At 42.0% G+C, this 14,812-nt stretch overlaps 1 protein-coding gene across 1 annotated transcript in view; it reads left to right on the plus strand.

Moving 5' to 3' along the window:
- WDR49 (WD repeat domain 49) overlaps positions 1 to 14,812 on the plus strand; it is a 70,126-nt gene that overhangs the window by 33,586 nt on the left and 21,728 nt on the right. The window contains exons 8-9 of the mRNA XM_032776777.2: positions 5,326 to 5,490; positions 9,200 to 9,315. Of these exons, the coding sequence (XP_032632668.1) occupies positions 5,326 to 5,490; positions 9,200 to 9,315 (281 nt within the window). The remainder of the gene's footprint in view (positions 1 to 5,325; positions 5,491 to 9,199; positions 9,316 to 14,812) is intronic.

The raw sequence follows: 14,812 nt of genomic DNA on the forward strand, positions 1-14,812 counted from the left end.
GAGAGAGAGAGAGAAAGGACACATTAAAAAAGGATAGATAGAAACTGGTAGAAGGATTCAATAAGAGAAAGGCAAGGCCAGAAAAGATGGGAGGAATGAAATAATGTGAAGTGAGGGTCCATGAGAAAAGGCAGGTGGAGGAAAAGAGAAATCTCTGTTCTAACAAAGGGTTTGGTAAAGGACTTCAGGAGTCTTTGTATTTTCCTGTTGAAGATCATAGTTCCTGGGCCCAGCTGCTAACCAAGTCACAGTATATGAATCCACCACCCATCCTTAGGGTGCATGTTTTTGAAAGAAGCAGTATGAGGTGCTGGAGGCTGTGCTAATCAGCAGCATGTGTTTTCAGTTAAATTATTGATTTTAAAGGCTTCTGTGAGCCATGAGAAAGGGAGACAGAAGAAAAGGGAGATTCATTCCTTTAAGATGCAGGCATTCTGTGAAGTTTATGTCTAAGGGATAAAAGTGTGGCTCATATGTACGATCACTTTGGCAGTGGTAATAATGCTTAATGCATCGTAGTTTTGGAGCACAGAGCCACCCTTAATCCTCATAACAACTCTCTGAGGTAGGTAATTTACTTTCCCTCTAAGTGTATCTAATTCCAAAATAATTATTACAAATTAAATACCAATAGCATAGACAGAGTGATGCAAAATGGTATATGCCATCCAGAAAGAGGTAGCAGTGTGGTTTAAGTGGCTGGGTCACTAGTCTGGAACTCAGGCAGACCTAGATTCTACTCCCAGTTGTGCCATGGACCTGCTGAGAAATCTTAGGCAACTTTGTGTTTTTGTTGTAAAGCTTGTCTACACAACAAGTTACTGTGCAGTAAGCCATATTTTCCTGCAGTGACAACCTATCTGGATGCTGCTATAATGCAGTGGCAGTCCCAGAGGAGGGCTTGGATTATTATGCTTTCAAAAAGTGGTAGTACAGAGTCATTTGGGACAGTGAGGGAGACAACACAAGCATGAGAATGACTCCTGGGGGTTAGAGCTCTCACCCAGAATCCAGTCTCCCTGCTCCAATGGCTCTTTAATTATTTAACCAAAGTCCAACAGCTTCAACAGGAGAGACTAAGTGAGCTCCACATCAAACTATACCATATCCAAGTGGGTAGAGTGCTGCCTGGAGAGATGGTAGATCAGGGGTGGGCAAACATTTTGGCCTGACGGCCACATCTGGGTATGGAAATTGTATGATGGGCCATGAATGCTCATGAAATTGTCTGTTGGGGTGTAGGAGGGGGTGAGGGCTCTGGCTGTGGGTGCAGGCTCTGGGGTGAGGGCAGAAATGAGGAGTTCAAGGTGCAAGAGGGGGCTCTGGGCTGGGGTATGGGGGTTGGGGTGTGTGGGGGGGTGAGGAGTCTGACCGAGGGTCTGAGGTTGGGGGTGCTCTGGGCTGGGATTGAGGAGTTCAGAGGGTGGGAGTGGGATCAGGCAGGGGGTTGGGGCATGGAATGGGGTGCAGGCTCCGGGCAGTGCTTACCTCAAGCAGCTCCCAGAAGCAGTGGCATGTCTCCCCTATGGCTCCTAAGCAGAGGTGCGGACAGGCAGCTTTGCGCGCTACCCTGTCCGCAGGTGCCGCCCCTGCAGCTCCCATTGGCTGCAGTTCCCAACCGATAGGAGCTGCGGGGGCGGCACTTGGGGCTGGGCAGTGTGCAGAGCCCTCTGGATGCCTCTTTGTGTAAGAGTCAGAGGGAGAACATGCCACTGCTTCCGAGAGCAACGTGGAATGGCGCAAGCAATGTGGAGTGGGGACTTTGCTCCCCAGTGGGAGTTCAAGGGCCAGATTAAAATATCTGGAGGGCCAGATGCGGCTCCTGGGCTGTGGTTTTCCCACCCCATGTTAGATCCTAGTTCAAATCCCTTTGCTCCCTTGGTGGAAGCGAGACTTGAGCCAGGGTTTCCCTACATCCCAGGTAGTACCCTAACCACTAGGCTAAAATTATGATGGAATTCTTCCTCCTGCTCCTCACATCTTGCTAAAATGGCTTAGGCACCTAACTCCAGAGAGGGTTGCCAGCTGTGAATCACAAGCACAGCTAGGGACATCCCTGCAGCCTGGACTTAGGTACCTGTCTCCATGAGAGAGGTGGCACTCAGCACGCACCACTCTGGTTGTCATCTTCTATTGACTAGCTTAGGCAGCTCTCTGCTTAGCAGGCCGGCTTTAGTTCATTGAAGACTATGGCACCTATGTCTCCCCCTTCATTGTACAGGAGCTTAGTCATCTAACACAGTCTTTGTGGATTGCAGTGATTTTCCAGGGACTCAGTGTCACAACATCTAACTCCTTCTGTGCATTCAGGTTTTAGTCTCTCTGTGTCTCGGTTCCCCATCTGTAAAATGGGGATAATATCACAGACCCACCTCCCAGGGGTGGAGGAAGGATAAATGTTACAGATTGCGAGATGCCTGGGTATTATAATAATGGGGGCCATATAAAGTACATTAGATAGAGCACGAGATTGGGAAACTTGGGATTCCTCAGTGTTAACCCTAGCTCTGCTATTGCCTGGCTCTGTAACCTTGTCACAGTGCCTTAGTCCTCAAGTAGTTTCTATTGAACTTCTTAAACTCAATGGGTCTAACAACACTCATGGATTCACGGTCAAACTGATATAGAAATAAACACCTTTTGGCTGAGAACACATCTGAGGCCTGCATTCATGCTATGGTTTCATAGTCTTATGTTGTGTATTATTGTAACACTTATATACAGAGAATTAGCCAAAAAAGTTCACTGTGCTTAGTAGTTACTAGCATATCTAGCAAAACTGGTTAGTGCTAATATTGGTAACGCAGTCCATAATATTTCCCTGAGATCAGGTTCAAGTGGCCAGCCTATGCATCAGTATTTGGCTAGGTATTTACAGTCTGCTAATTACTTAAAATAAATAATACTAATTGGAGATGGACTAAAACCAAAGACTTTACTCCAAAGCACCTTGTGCTTTTGGAAGAGCTAGGAAATGGGGGCGTCAAATTCAAATCACTGGATTTAAACTCATCTATACATTCTGGTTTTTGGGGAGATCTTAAACAGGCTGGCCCTGCTTGAAGGTTCTGATTGACGACCATTGCTGTGAGAAATTGGTGGTAGTCATTCTCCGAAAGATGAGATGAAACTCTTCTGAGATCAAGTGATTCTGTTAGTTTTCTCTAATTTGGGGATGAAATCTCACAAGAACATCTCATGAGAGTTTGACGTCTGATCCCTGGCCTTAACACTCATCCAGAGTCTCTCTTCCTTTGGCCATCTCTAATATTAATGTAATATTTTCAGTGTGTACGGTGTCCTTAAATAATCTCAGTGCACTAAGGAGGCCTCATGAGGTAAGTAGGTATTATTAACTCCATCCTACAGATGGGGAAAACTAACACACAGAAGTTGCGGCATTCCCCCAAAATCATACAGTAAGGCAGAGGCAGTCAGCAACAGAATTTACATTTCTTTACTCTCACGTCTGTCTTAATGGCTAGACAATGCTGTCTTGTCTCACACTCCTTTTTTAAATTATCTAGGACTCCTTAGATAATAGAGTAAGAGTTTAGAATAACATAGGCAAATCACAGAATTTATATTCAAAGCAGACTTGGTTATAATTAGAGTTCAATTTGGGTCTCCTTTGGGTGATGCTTTTAAGGACATGAGCAACATAGCTAATTTAACACAATACATTTGCAGTATCTTGCTTCTCAACGAGATAGCCTCATTTAATTACTAAAATTTGAAGGGAAGCCTGCTTATTTCATTGGATTTATATTCTTTTTTTTTTTAAACAATCAAGGGAGTCCATTGTTTGTTTATTTTGCTAGGAACTAATAAAAAAAACACTGTCATTGGAATAATTCCATAATGGTTTAAGGTCAGAGAACATGAGCTGTACAGAAGCTGTACTTCATTGTGTTTGTGGTCAGAGGTATTCTGAATAAAGATAAGTGGTTGCGATGATTTAGTTGGTGTTGGTCCTGCTTTGAGCAGGGAATTGGACTAGATGACCTCCTGAGGTCTCTTCCAACCTAATATTCTATTGTATATAAAATTTCCACAGGTGCTGGCAGGTACATATTGGGCACATGTCTTTGAACTTCTTGAAATGTGAATTGCATCATCAACAAAAATTGATTTTGTTAAGATTGCTGAGAACTCATTGATTACCATTTTCTGGGGGCGGAATTGGATTCCTTCCTAGCAGAAATAGCCAACTCTCTTTTTGAGCATCATATTTTAACGAGGAGGAAAAGTATTTTGAAAAGACTGAAGAATGACTGAAACTCAGCAATTATTGTGTATTAATTTACACGTGGAAGGGATTAAATAAAAGCATGTGTATAGTGAGTGGGTGCCATCTAAAAATTCACCACTTGGCAACAGTTGCCATGCTTAACTGAGATATCACTGTTATTTCCTATAGTAAGAATAGAGATATAACAGTGATACCAGTGTGGTGACTGTTGATGAACCTTAACCTCTTTAATGATGACCATAAAAGGCAAATAATACTACTAATAAAAAAAAATGTAAATCCCAGAATGCTTTTTTTTCAGGCGAAACTCCCATTGACTTCAGTGGGAATCTTGCTTGAATTAGGACTGAGGTAAGGACTGAAGATTTCACCCAGTAGTAAATATACAGCAAATGGAAGGAAGAGTGAGTGCATCTCTTTTGAGCAGTTAAACACACCACATGCCAAAAAAGAAATAACCATAATCTGTTCAAATGGACTTCTTCCTAATTTATAATGTCTGGTCTCACTACTGAATTCTAAATTGAGGCTAATGTATGCTGAGAACTTCCCTAAACTATTTCCCCTTCCAGAGATGTAGTTTTAAAGATCCATTACTCTGTGGATCAGTTCTCTGAAATAAGCAGGGAAGATTTATCTGACCTCTTAGCACAAAGCTTTCGGTCGAACATGCATGCAAGATTCCAAGCTGAAGGGCTGTGAACATGTTTCATCCCTGCTGAGAACATTTCTAGTTCCTGCATGTAACTTGGAATATTGTCTCCTGAGGGAGCTGTGGTCACCTGTCTTCTGTGCTGAAGGATAACAGGGAGTAAATTATTGCTCTTTGGCTAATTGGAACTAGTTGTGGATACAGGTTTTACAAGGAACAGACCTGCCCATAAACTTTGATTGTGGGGAATGATAAAGCTTGTAATGAGATGAAAGGGAAAAGATGGGGAAAATCAATGCAAAAATTATCTGATTTGCATTTCAGATGTTACTAATTATGTAAGTGCAGTGCACATATGTATGAGATTATTGTTTTATATAAAGATTTTAAATTCCATCTCAATTTCTGCTTTTCCTCCCAGGTAATCAGCTCAGATACAGAATCTACTGTTACCTTCTGGCTGATAGACACTGGGCAGAAAATCAAACAGTTTACTGGTTGCCATGGCAATGCTGAGATCAGCACTATGACACTGGATGCTACTGAGACAAGGCTTTTAACTGGGAGCACAGATGGAACAGTAAAGGTGTGAGGGGAAAACATTTCAAACTATTTGCTTCCATTGCGGTCTTTTCCACAATGTGCCAAAACACTCAGTTCCTAAACAATGGCTGGTTTTTCCATTGGCCTTGTTAAAGAGGAGATGGGATGAACTCAGCAACTAGAGACTGAAATCCTAACACTGTTGGGAAAACGCAGTTAAATTTAATTGCTTGTCTAACACTTTGGATACACACAGTGCTTTATGGAACACTTCCTTCTTTGTTACCTCCCTTCCTTCCTTCCAAGTAGTTTCATTACAGTCTATGACTCCATACAGCACATGGCCCTTATTGCCTTAATCACCAGACAAACATTTCCGTTGCTTTTCTTGGAGCACTCACTTGTCATTACACAAGGGCATATTATCATGGTAGCCAGTGCGTGACTGTAAAACAACTATTTTGAAATGGTGGCTAGATTAGTTAAAACACTAGCCTTTCACCTCTGGGCACATCAATTCAAATCTTGCTTTATTGAAAGTTAAAATGAATTTTAAATCTTCTTAATCATCTCAGTGAGAATTTGATCACATCACAAAACCACCATAAAATTTAATAACGTGTGCTTTAGTTTCTACTAAAGAGAGATTCTTGTGCTTAATACCAAGGGTGTATGCTGTTAAGATCAGGATATAGATGTATTGACAGAACACTGGCCAACATTAAGACAGGTTTTAAGCCAGTGCTGTTAGTCTTTCACTTTAATGCACACTAAATTCAAGCCATTTAAAAATCTTAATAGGTTTGCTAAACAGATTTCTGGCTCTTCCTATTTTATTGGCTGAAGTTGCTGAAAATCACCAACCTGAGAGACCATTTCCCTAGACTTGGCTAATTTTGACATAACTAGCCAGACGTAGCTATTTATTATATTATGGTGGCTCCTAGAGGTCTCAACTGAGATTAGGGCCTTGTTGTGCTAGGCACTGTGCAAACATAAATATGAAAGGACCCTGCTCTGGAGAGCTTGCAGTCTAAACAAAGAAGACAAAGGGTGTGGGAGAGAAAACAGAAAAGTGACGTAACAAAGATAGCACAGAAGTTCAGTGGGAGAGCCGGCAATAGAATTCAGGTCTCCTGAGTCCCAGGACCATGCCCTATCCTCTGTGCCATGCTGTCTCTCAATTTTCTTGCTTCTTAATTTGTGTCTGTGGTAGAGATGGGCCTGAGTCATAAAGTTCAGATCCAAATCCAATGTTTGGATTTCTGTACCATTATAGAGATAAGACAAAGCCACTAATTCTGGAATCTGGACCAAACTCTGCCAAAATCTGGCAGTTGGGGAGAGTGGTGTGGAATTTGCATCTATCATTTCAGTTTTTGCCCATCTCAGGTATCATTCAAGGTATTTTTGGCAGTTGAGCATCTCCCAAAAACACCTTTCTGGATAACAAGACAAAATGTCCTCTATTGATTCATCTTGTTACTTCCTTGACTGCCGGGTTCTAATGTGAGAAGATCAGGATTAATAAACACATTCTTAAACATCAGATTGTGTGCTGAAATTTGGGACTGTACTGAGTTATACTGTTGGCCTTGGCTGATTAGAAGTGGCCTGCCTTAAATGCTGCCCAAGGAGCACTCTGCTATTTCCAAGCAGTGGAAATCCTAAGGACAAAACATTCAGTATCTAGGAGGTGAGAAGGAAAAGTTATGGCTTCAATTCATGCCAAAATACCCATCCTAAAGGTTTATCTGAATACAAAAGCTGTACCGTGTTACGTATACTAGCATAGTTAAAGCAACAGAACCAGCCCAATGCGAGTGTGTGGGACTTATACCAGCATAAAGGCGGTTTATACTAGTGTAGTTTATTCCTATTTGGTAGGCAGAATAAGCTATACCAGTACAGGCACCTTTATACCAGAATAATTGTGTCCCCACTTGTTGTACCAGTGTAACTATTTCAGTAAAAAAACCCACATTCTAAACAGTGTGTCACTCAGGCCTTAGTCAAAGAACAAACTGAAGAAAATCTGCAATTAGGATGTAGACAGAGTCTTGAGCTAGTGTCAGGAAGCACAGGGTAAGTCTGTCCAGCAGTAATACTACAGGATGGCAATGTCTTATTTCAGTATTTCATACTGTCAGTACAATTTGAAGAGGAAGCTTCCCAAACCTCATTCTTATGAAAAAATTATTTTAGTGCCTTTCCAATAGACTCCTATGAATATAAAACTCACATCTATGTAAGAAGGTGGAATACCAACTTGTGAAATGAATGTATTGTGTTTAAAGGGCAAATACATTTTATTTCAAATCACTACATACATACATTATTGCTGTATCCAGTAGATTTATACGTAAAATGAAATGTTTGAGCAATATTTTCCCAAATCATATGTCTTTTTAAATGTTATTTTAATTTACAGGAGCCCATGAACTGTAAATTAATTAATAACAAGCTGAAGCACATACCTGGGTGAGTGGCATAAACAGAGCTTATTGCATTGTGTATAGGATGACTATAAATTGGTGAAAACATGGGTGAATTATGGAGGTTAACTCAAATGAGTGCCAGAAAGCCCTTAACACCACTCCAGAGAATTTATTAAAAATTAGAACTATTTGTCTCCCTTCACCTGTAAAGATGTTTCCTCACTAGTGGGAGTCCAGCTGAGCAAATTTCAGTGTGACAGGAAAAGTAGGACTCATGGTCTAGTGCTTAAGATACTGGACTTGAGAAATCTCCATTTAATTCCTTGGGGAAGTTACTCAGTGACTCTGTGTCTTGGTTTCCCATTTGGAAACTCTCTTGCCCTTTGTCTCTTCTATGCAGGCTGTAATCTCTTTGTCTCTCTTTGTACAGCACCTAGCACAATGGAGCCTAGGATCTCTAGGTCCTAATGTAATATAAATAAAATTAATTTTTAGATGGCTTAAAATGTACCCAAAATAGCTTTTCTCTAAATGAGACTGTCATGATTATAAGGTTCAGTCTTGCAACTGGCTACGTTTAAAAGGTCAGACCTTCAAAATGTCACTGGTCCAAGACACAAACATGTCAATTCAAGATCTTGGACCAGCACAACAGTTTTTTGTCTTGTTTTGTTTTTCACGAATTCTTCACTGTGAGGTAGGGAAGTCTTTTATGGCAGGAAAATGATTCTTATTTTAAAGAAGTAACTGTCAGAAAGATGTTCAAATTGCAAAATAAATGCACTTTTGCATATGGTTTCAAGGGGTTCCCTGGATAAAGAAGCTGTCACATGTAGGTCATCACAATGTGTGTTTATGTGCATATGAGAGAGGCGGCGGGCAGGGGCGGGGAAGGCAGGCACTGAAGGAACAATCAGACTTCGCTTCCATTCCTGGCTCTGCCACAGTGTTCTATTCCTGCCATGTTGTTTGTGCTTGGACAAGTCATTTCATCTCTGTCTCTCCATTTCTCCATCTATAGAAGGAGGATCAAATTTGCCTCCTTTTTTACAGTATCTTGATATCTATAGATGAAAAGTGTTGTACAAAAGCTATGGAGAGGCATCGTTATTATTTGTTTACTATTCAATCCTATGAGCCTGATTCTGATGAAGACTGAATTGTCTTCAATGAAGTTACTTCTGAGTTACGTCAAGGTATGAGGGAAATCCGATCCAACAGATTTATTTCTTCATTGATCCTTAAATTGCCAGATGATTTTCTGCTTTGCCTATACTGAGAGGTTATGGATAACTTATTTATTTTTAATTGAAGATTTGGGATTTCAATGGACACTGTTACCATAAACTCAATGTTGGAAGAGACCGAGCAGTTGACATCTCCCAGATCATGATACTAAAGAGGACTATCTTAGTTACAGGCTGGGACAGGTACTGTATATATTATAAAAAAATGCAGAAAGAAATACATTCTTAAAAAGTACTCTTTGCCTCAGTTTCTGGAGATAAAATCTATCAAAGTCTAATTTTTTCCAAGCACAGTAACTCACTGAGTAATTGGCAACTCAGTTCAGGAAAAGATTTAGATCTGGCTGCACATCAGTGGAGAAAATGTGTGTTACTTAAAAGATACAGCACAGCTGGAGAAATTACTTGCTTTCTCCTGCAAACTAGGGCCCCAATCCTGCAGTGGCATTGCAATGATGGATCTCTAGAAGCCAAGCTGAATCCCATTTGGAATCTAAGTCCACGTTGAGACCATTGTAAAATTAGTGCCTAAAGCACGTAATTACCACAGGTTTAGCTTGCTTGGCCTTATAAAGCATTATTCCCTTTGCTTTTTGCTAATGGAAAAATATTCTTTAATGTTGCTTGAGCTTCTGGAAGAATAAAAAGTAAATAAAAGGCATTCTCTTTTTTGCATCCAGCCAGTATACAGATGCTACATTGTACATTTATACAGCAGTTGTTCACTGTAAAATTATGCTAATGTGGTGGGAATAGGATGGGATAAATTGCTTTTGTATCTTTGTGTCATTCCCTTTGAAACTCTGAGAACCAAATATATTTTTCTGCCTTGTAACAGCTATAGAACCATAAAGAAAACCCCCCACTAATGACCATGAACATGTCATAGACAGAAGCAACGTTCTGAAAAAAAGGAGAAAAAGTGTCTCTTCATATCAAGACTGCTCATTGCATGTGTTCTGAGGCTCTGTCTAGAAACATAAATTTACCATATAAAGATGGCTGCTGCTTACATATGCTAGCAAAGCAATCATTGCTCATTAGTGACTCAAACTCACTTCATTACTCTGAATTGCAGTGATATTCATAGCGAACTACAGAGAAGTAAATGAGTTGAGTGCACTGGTGGTGTTGCATCATTTTCATTTGATGACTAGCTGTCCCCACTTGGTTCATGGCAAGCACACAAATATTCTGCCTTGTTACCTGAGATCTCCAGAGCCTAATGCTTCTCCTGGTTATTAGGCTTTCCTCTTGCTCTAAATGAGCAGCATCCTTTCAGCATCTCTTTCAGAATGGGCTGTCCTGTACCCATGCTTCTGAGGCAATGGGACCATAAGCAGGTACTGCTAGGGACAGAGTGTTGATTTCCTTCTCTCAGGAAGGCAGTGGTCTCTAACCTTTTTACAGACAAGATCACTTTTTGAATTTAAGTGCAACCTAGGATCTACCCCTCCCCTTTCCTGAGGGCCTTCCCCGCTCACTCCATCCCCATTCCCTCCGTTGCTCACTCTCCCCCACCCTCACTCACTTTCACCTGGCTGAGGGAGGGGGTTGGGGTGTGGGAGGGGGTCCGGGCTCTGGGCTGAGGCCGAGGGATTTGGAGTGTGGGAGGAGGAGCAGGGGGTTCAGGTGCAGGAGGGGGTGAAGGGTGCAAGCTCTGGGAGGGAGTTTGGGTGCAGGAGGAGGCTCTAGGCTGGGGAGGAGTGTTGGGGTGCAGGATGGGGTGCAGGGTGTGGGCCCTGAAAGGGCATTTGGATGAAGGAGGGGGCTCTGGACCGGGGCAGAGTGTTGGGAAGCAGGAGGGTTTACTGGTGCTGGCTCTGGGAGGGGACTCATGCTGGGGGTTGGGGTGTGAGAGGGGTGTAGAATCCTGCCGGGCGGTACTTACCTCCAGTGGCTCCCAGTTGGTTGCACAGCAGGGATAAGGCAGGCTCCCTGCCTGCCCTGGCCCCATGTTGCTCCTGGAAGCAGTCAGCACGCCCCTGCAGCCCCTGGGAGGGGGCACATGGGTCTGTGTATTGACTCTCTGTGCAGGCACTGCCCCTGAAGCTTCCATTGGCCACAGTTCTCCAGTGCTTGCAGTTAGAAGTCGTGCATGGAGACCTCTGCTCCCACCCCTGGGGCCTCAGGGGCATGATGGCCGCTTCTGGGAGCGGTGCGGAACTAGGGCAGGCAGGGAGTCTTCCTTAGCCCCACTGCACTGCTGGACTTTTAGCGGCCAGAGATTGCAATCAACTGGTTGGAGACCACTGATCTAAAGGCTTGTCTTCAGTACCAGGGTAAGTCAACCCAAGTTACGCTACTCCAGCTATGTGAATAATGTAACTGGAGTTGACATAGCTTAGGTCGACTTACCCCGGTGTCTTCACTGTGCTGTGTTGACAGGAGACGCTCTCCTGTCAACTTCATAGAATCACAGGACTGGAAAGGACCTCATCATCTAGTCCTGTCTCCTGCACTTATGCAGGACTAAGTATTATCCAGTCTATTCCTGACAGGTGTTTCTCTAACCTGCTCTTAAAAATCTCCAATGATGGAGATTCCACAACCTCCCTAGGCAGTTTATTCCAGTGCTTAATCATCCGGACAGGTAGGAAGTTTTCCTAATGTCCAACCTAAACCTCCCTTGCTGCAGTTTAAGCATATTGCTTCTTGTCCTATCCTCAGAGGTTAGAAAGAACAATTCTTCTCCCTCCTCCTTGTAACAACCTCTTAGGTACTTGGAAACTGTTATCATGTCCCCTCTGCTTTCTCTTTTCCAGACTAAGCAAACCCAATTTTTCAATCTTCCCTCATAGGTCATGTTTTCTAGACTTTTAATCATTTTTGTTGCTTTTCTCTGGACGTTCTCCAATTTGTTCACCTCTTTCCAGAAATGTGGCACCTAGAATTGGACTGCCTAATCAGTGCAGAGTAGAGCAAAATTACTTCTTGTATCTTACTTATAACACTCCTGCTAATACATCCCAGAATTATGTTCATTTTTTTTCAACAATGTTAGCGTTGACTCATATTTAGCTAGTGGTCCACTGTGACCCCCAGATAAACTCCTTCCTAGGCAGTCATTTCCCATTTTGTATGTGTGCAACTGATTGTTCCTTCCCAAACGGAGTACTTTGCTTTTATGCTTATTGAATTTCATCCTATTTACTTCAGACCACTTTTCCAGTTTGTCCAGATCATTTTGAATTTTAATCCTATCCGCCAAAGCACTTTCAACCCCTCCCACCTTGGTATTGTCCACAACTTTTTAAGTGTACTCTCTATGCCATTATCTAAATCATTGATGAAGATATTGAACAGACCCAGACCCAGAACTGATCCCTGCAGGACCCCACTTGTTATGCTTTTCCAGCATGACTGAACCACTTTCTGGGAACAGTTTTCCAACCAGTTTTGCACCCACCTTATAGTAGCTCCATCTAGGTTGCATCTCCCTAGTTTGTTTATGAGAAGGTGATGCAAGATAGTATCAAAAGCTCTACTAAAGTCAAGATATACCACATCTACTGCTTCCCCCCATCCACAAGGCTTGTTACACTGTCAAAGAAAGCTATCAGGTCGGTTTGATATGATTTGTTTTTGACAAATCTATGTTGCTTATCACTTTATCTTCTAGATATTTGCAAATTGATTGCTTAATTATTTGCTCCATTATCTTTCCGGGTACAGAATTTAAGCTGATTGGTCTGTAATTCCCTGGGTTGTCCTTATTTTCATTTTTATAGATTGGCAGTATATTTGCTTTTTTACAGTCTTCTGGAATCTCTCCCATCTTCCATGATTTTTCAAAGGTAATTGCTAATGGCTCAGATATCTCCTCAGTCAGCTCCTTGAGTATTCTAAAATGCATTTCATCAGGCCCTGGTGACTTACCTTTCTTTTCTCCGAGAGGCGAAGTCCTGCGGTTGACTAGAGAGAGCTCTAACATTGATTTAGCAGGTCTTCACTAGACCTGCTATATCGACCCCTGCTGCATCAATTGCAGCAGCGTCGATCTCCCCATACTGAAAACCAGCCTCTAGTGGCAAATTTTCTTCAACAGTAGCCGATGATACCAGCACTCTTAAATAGATCATATTTTATTTGGCATTGGAAATAGACAATCAGTGTAAATCAACCTATGCAGAATAAAACAAGTTGGAGCTGGTTGCTATGCAAAGCCTCATTCAGTGAGGATAAATCCTGTTGTCACAATCTATAAATTAGACATGACTGAAAGACTTGCACTTCAGCAAAGGTTGCATGGCCTTTTCCCAGCAGCCTGTTGAAAGTCCATCACTTTAGACCAGGACAAAGACACTGACCTGAAACTAACAAGGTAAGTCGATCTAAGTTACGTTAGTTAAATTATGTAAGTTACGTAACTTAAATTGATGTGGCTTAGATTGACTTACAGCAGTGTCTACACTGTGCTATGTCGATGGGAGACGCTCTCCATCAACATAACTTCTGCCTGTCGGGGAGGAGGAGTATTGACATTGACGGGAGAGTGCTCTCCTATTGACTTATTGTGTCTTCACCAGACCCATTAAATTGATGCCGCTGCATTGATCACAGCGGCAATGACTTTGCCAATCGTGAAACAAGCCCTTTTTCTGATTGTCCTTCCAGAAAGTGATGATCAGGTATTTGTTACTACTCCTGCCCCCACACTCCACTTCTGGTTGGTAGCGATTAATTGAATTATATATATCACATTTCGTCTCTCAGATCTTTTTGGGAATGATTGCTTATCTTCAAAGACAATCCATATGCCATCACCTCTCTGATAGACAAGGCAGAGGTGCTAACTTTACACAATGGATTTAATGCAACTGTGATGCATTGGAGGCAGAATTTTTGTTAGCTGGTTCGATTTGTTCCCTGTCAGACTGTGGGTAAATAGAAGCTGGCGATTTGGACCATGCTCATCACCTCCTGCCTGCTTCAAAGGACTCTGCATGGGTGCAGCCTTGTCGTCAGGGAAACCTCTTTGGTTTTCATTAAGCTCTATGTGAGTGCAGGGGTCTACCTGTGTGGAACCTTTTGGAGTGGGGCTGCAGGTGGTGAAAATGATGTTGTGGTGTTTATCTTATGCCATTGTCTCATAGGTAGTATGATGTTGTTCTAAATTTATCTTAAGCTACAGCCAACCGGCCAAGAGAAACTGACACTATCAAAAACGTTTTTTACTCTAGAAGTCATAACCCCAGTACAGTTCTCTGTCACAAACCATCATCTTTATATCAGTGGGTCAGAAGCCTGATCTGTGAATCTAAGTGAAATGGATTTAGTGGTGGCCTTCTTACACTCTATTAAATAACAATCTCTAATTTAAAGCCAACACATGCCATTAAAAAGAGAGTTTGCTCTGTCACTGGGAAGGAGAAGCGAATGATAATTTTGATGTTCTACATCAGTTAATATGAAGTACCTTGGTCATTAAGAGTAGTGACCCCACACAAATCAAGAAATGCTGGATTTTGCATTATTGCAAATAGTGACACTTCGTGTGGTGCTGACCACAATGGAATCAATGGGAAAATTCTCACTGACTTCAGTGGAAGCAGGACCGATTCCTTCATTTAGGATATGGACATCAGTTTTGCTTAGTTTTTGCTGTATCCCCAACTGGAAGATGTGGAAGTGAAATTCTTGCTGTGAAAGATTTTAAGTGAGGTCTTGAGAAAGAAGA

This window comes from Chelonoidis abingdonii, chromosome 8 (genome assembly GCF_003597395.2).
Source record: "Chelonoidis abingdonii isolate Lonesome George chromosome 8, CheloAbing_2.0, whole genome shotgun sequence".
Classification (NCBI taxonomy): domain Eukaryota; kingdom Metazoa; phylum Chordata; order Testudines; family Testudinidae; genus Chelonoidis; species Chelonoidis abingdonii.